Genomic DNA, 1,525 nt, shown 5'->3' with positions numbered 1-1,525 from the left:
TCACAATCCACATTTAATACCCATACAGAACGAGGTGGAATACCGATAAAGAGCAATTCAGATCTACTTAATTTAGAAAAGAAGCAAGATTTGAGGCATCATCATTGAATACAAGATCCATTTCCATCAGAAAAATCACTAAAATACAAAGTGAAASCATGATATCTTTCATGAACACAGTGGAACTCAAAGTCTTGCCCCTAATTGATAACATCATCTTTGTATGAATACAGGGTCTTAAATATATCAGTTCCCAAATTAGGAAAATAGAAACAGACGAATGTATTGCTTACATAAATGAGATCCATACATAGACACCTATTTATACTAACTCAATACGAATAGAACTTACCAAACTACCCTAACACACTAATACTCCAATAGTATGAAGACAGGGTCTTAAATTTTGAACAAACAGGATAGATATAATGCAGTGCAGACCAACTAAAAGAGATGTCAAATATGAATAAAAATATCGTATAATCATAAATATAACAGAAGTGTCAAGGATCCTACCAAAGTTACCAAAGAAACCATCCTTCCCAAGCGAGCAACAACAGTATAAATGGAAGTGAGAGCAGGACGTCCAACAGAAAAGACGTGTTTGGCTGAGGAAGCTACGGCAAACGTTATGAGACTGCTGACGGAGACCATCGTGGTCCTAGGGTTCGTTTGGAAAGGAAATCCAGTATTTCCTTGTGCCTTGATTCCTACAAAAGCAAGTAAGCCGATAATTATGAAGTTAAGATCGGATCCGGGCATGAGTGCACTTTCTTCCCCAAATGCTCCCGGCGGGTAATAGTTAGTCCACAGGTTATGCAGAGAAGCCATTGACCGTTGTACTGGACCAAATATAAGGGATAATAAGCCGATAGATCGGGAAGGAAAGGTTATAGCGACGGATGGCCTATGGTTGGTTGGCGCATCAATGGTGATAGAGCTCTCGACCACCACCGGAACAGTATCATTCGTAAATGAAGTCATCACATCTTTCTCAACACCTCTTAACGGTCTCTTCCTCTTCCTCTTCCTCTTCATCGCACCTTTCTCAACACCGCCTCCTGCTCCTCCTCCTCCTCTTCCTCTTCCTCTTTGTTGCACCGCTCCTCCTCCTCTTCCCTCTTCCTCTTCCTCTTCCTCTTCCTGAACCCTTTCACAGCAGCTCCTCTAGAACTACCTTTCGCCCAACATGATCACGAACGAAGACTCGAAGAGAGAGAATTGTGTAGATAGATAGGCTACCCCTTGACGGTGCCTTTTCGTCTTGCTCAAAAAAACCATCAGAAAATCCACTTATATAGTGCAGGCCGGGGCGTGGTTTTCTAACCCCACCACCTCCTACAGTCTTCCAACTATATTTTCTGTACACCCTACTGTATATTATTTTTCAGTTTTAACCTTTTGATATTTTCAATTTTGACCTTCAACTTTTATAATATTTTGTTATTATATTTTTTATGTTTTTAATTTTTAATATAGATTATAATTATATAAATTAATTAACTTTATATTATTATTAATTAAT

At 38.8% G+C, this 1,525-nt stretch overlaps 1 protein-coding gene across 1 annotated transcript in view; it reads right to left on the bottom strand.

Annotated features, from left to right (window-relative positions):
* Positions 1 to 185: 185 nt before the first annotated feature.
* LOC112529713 overlaps positions 186 to 1,525 on the bottom strand; it is a 13,756-nt gene continuing 12,416 nt past the window's right edge. Inside the window, exon 2 of the mRNA XM_025141082.1 lies at positions 186 to 565. Within this exon, the coding sequence (XP_024996850.1) occupies positions 484 to 565 (82 nt within the window). The 3' untranslated portion in view covers positions 186 to 483. The remainder of the gene's footprint in view (positions 566 to 1,525) is intronic.

Source organism: Cynara cardunculus, assembly GCF_001531365.2.
Source record: "Cynara cardunculus var. scolymus isolate 2C chromosome LG 16, CcrdV1, whole genome shotgun sequence".
Taxonomy (NCBI): Eukaryota; Viridiplantae; Streptophyta; class Magnoliopsida; order Asterales; family Asteraceae; genus Cynara; species Cynara cardunculus.
This window is presented reverse-complemented; position numbering and strand designations above follow the sequence as displayed.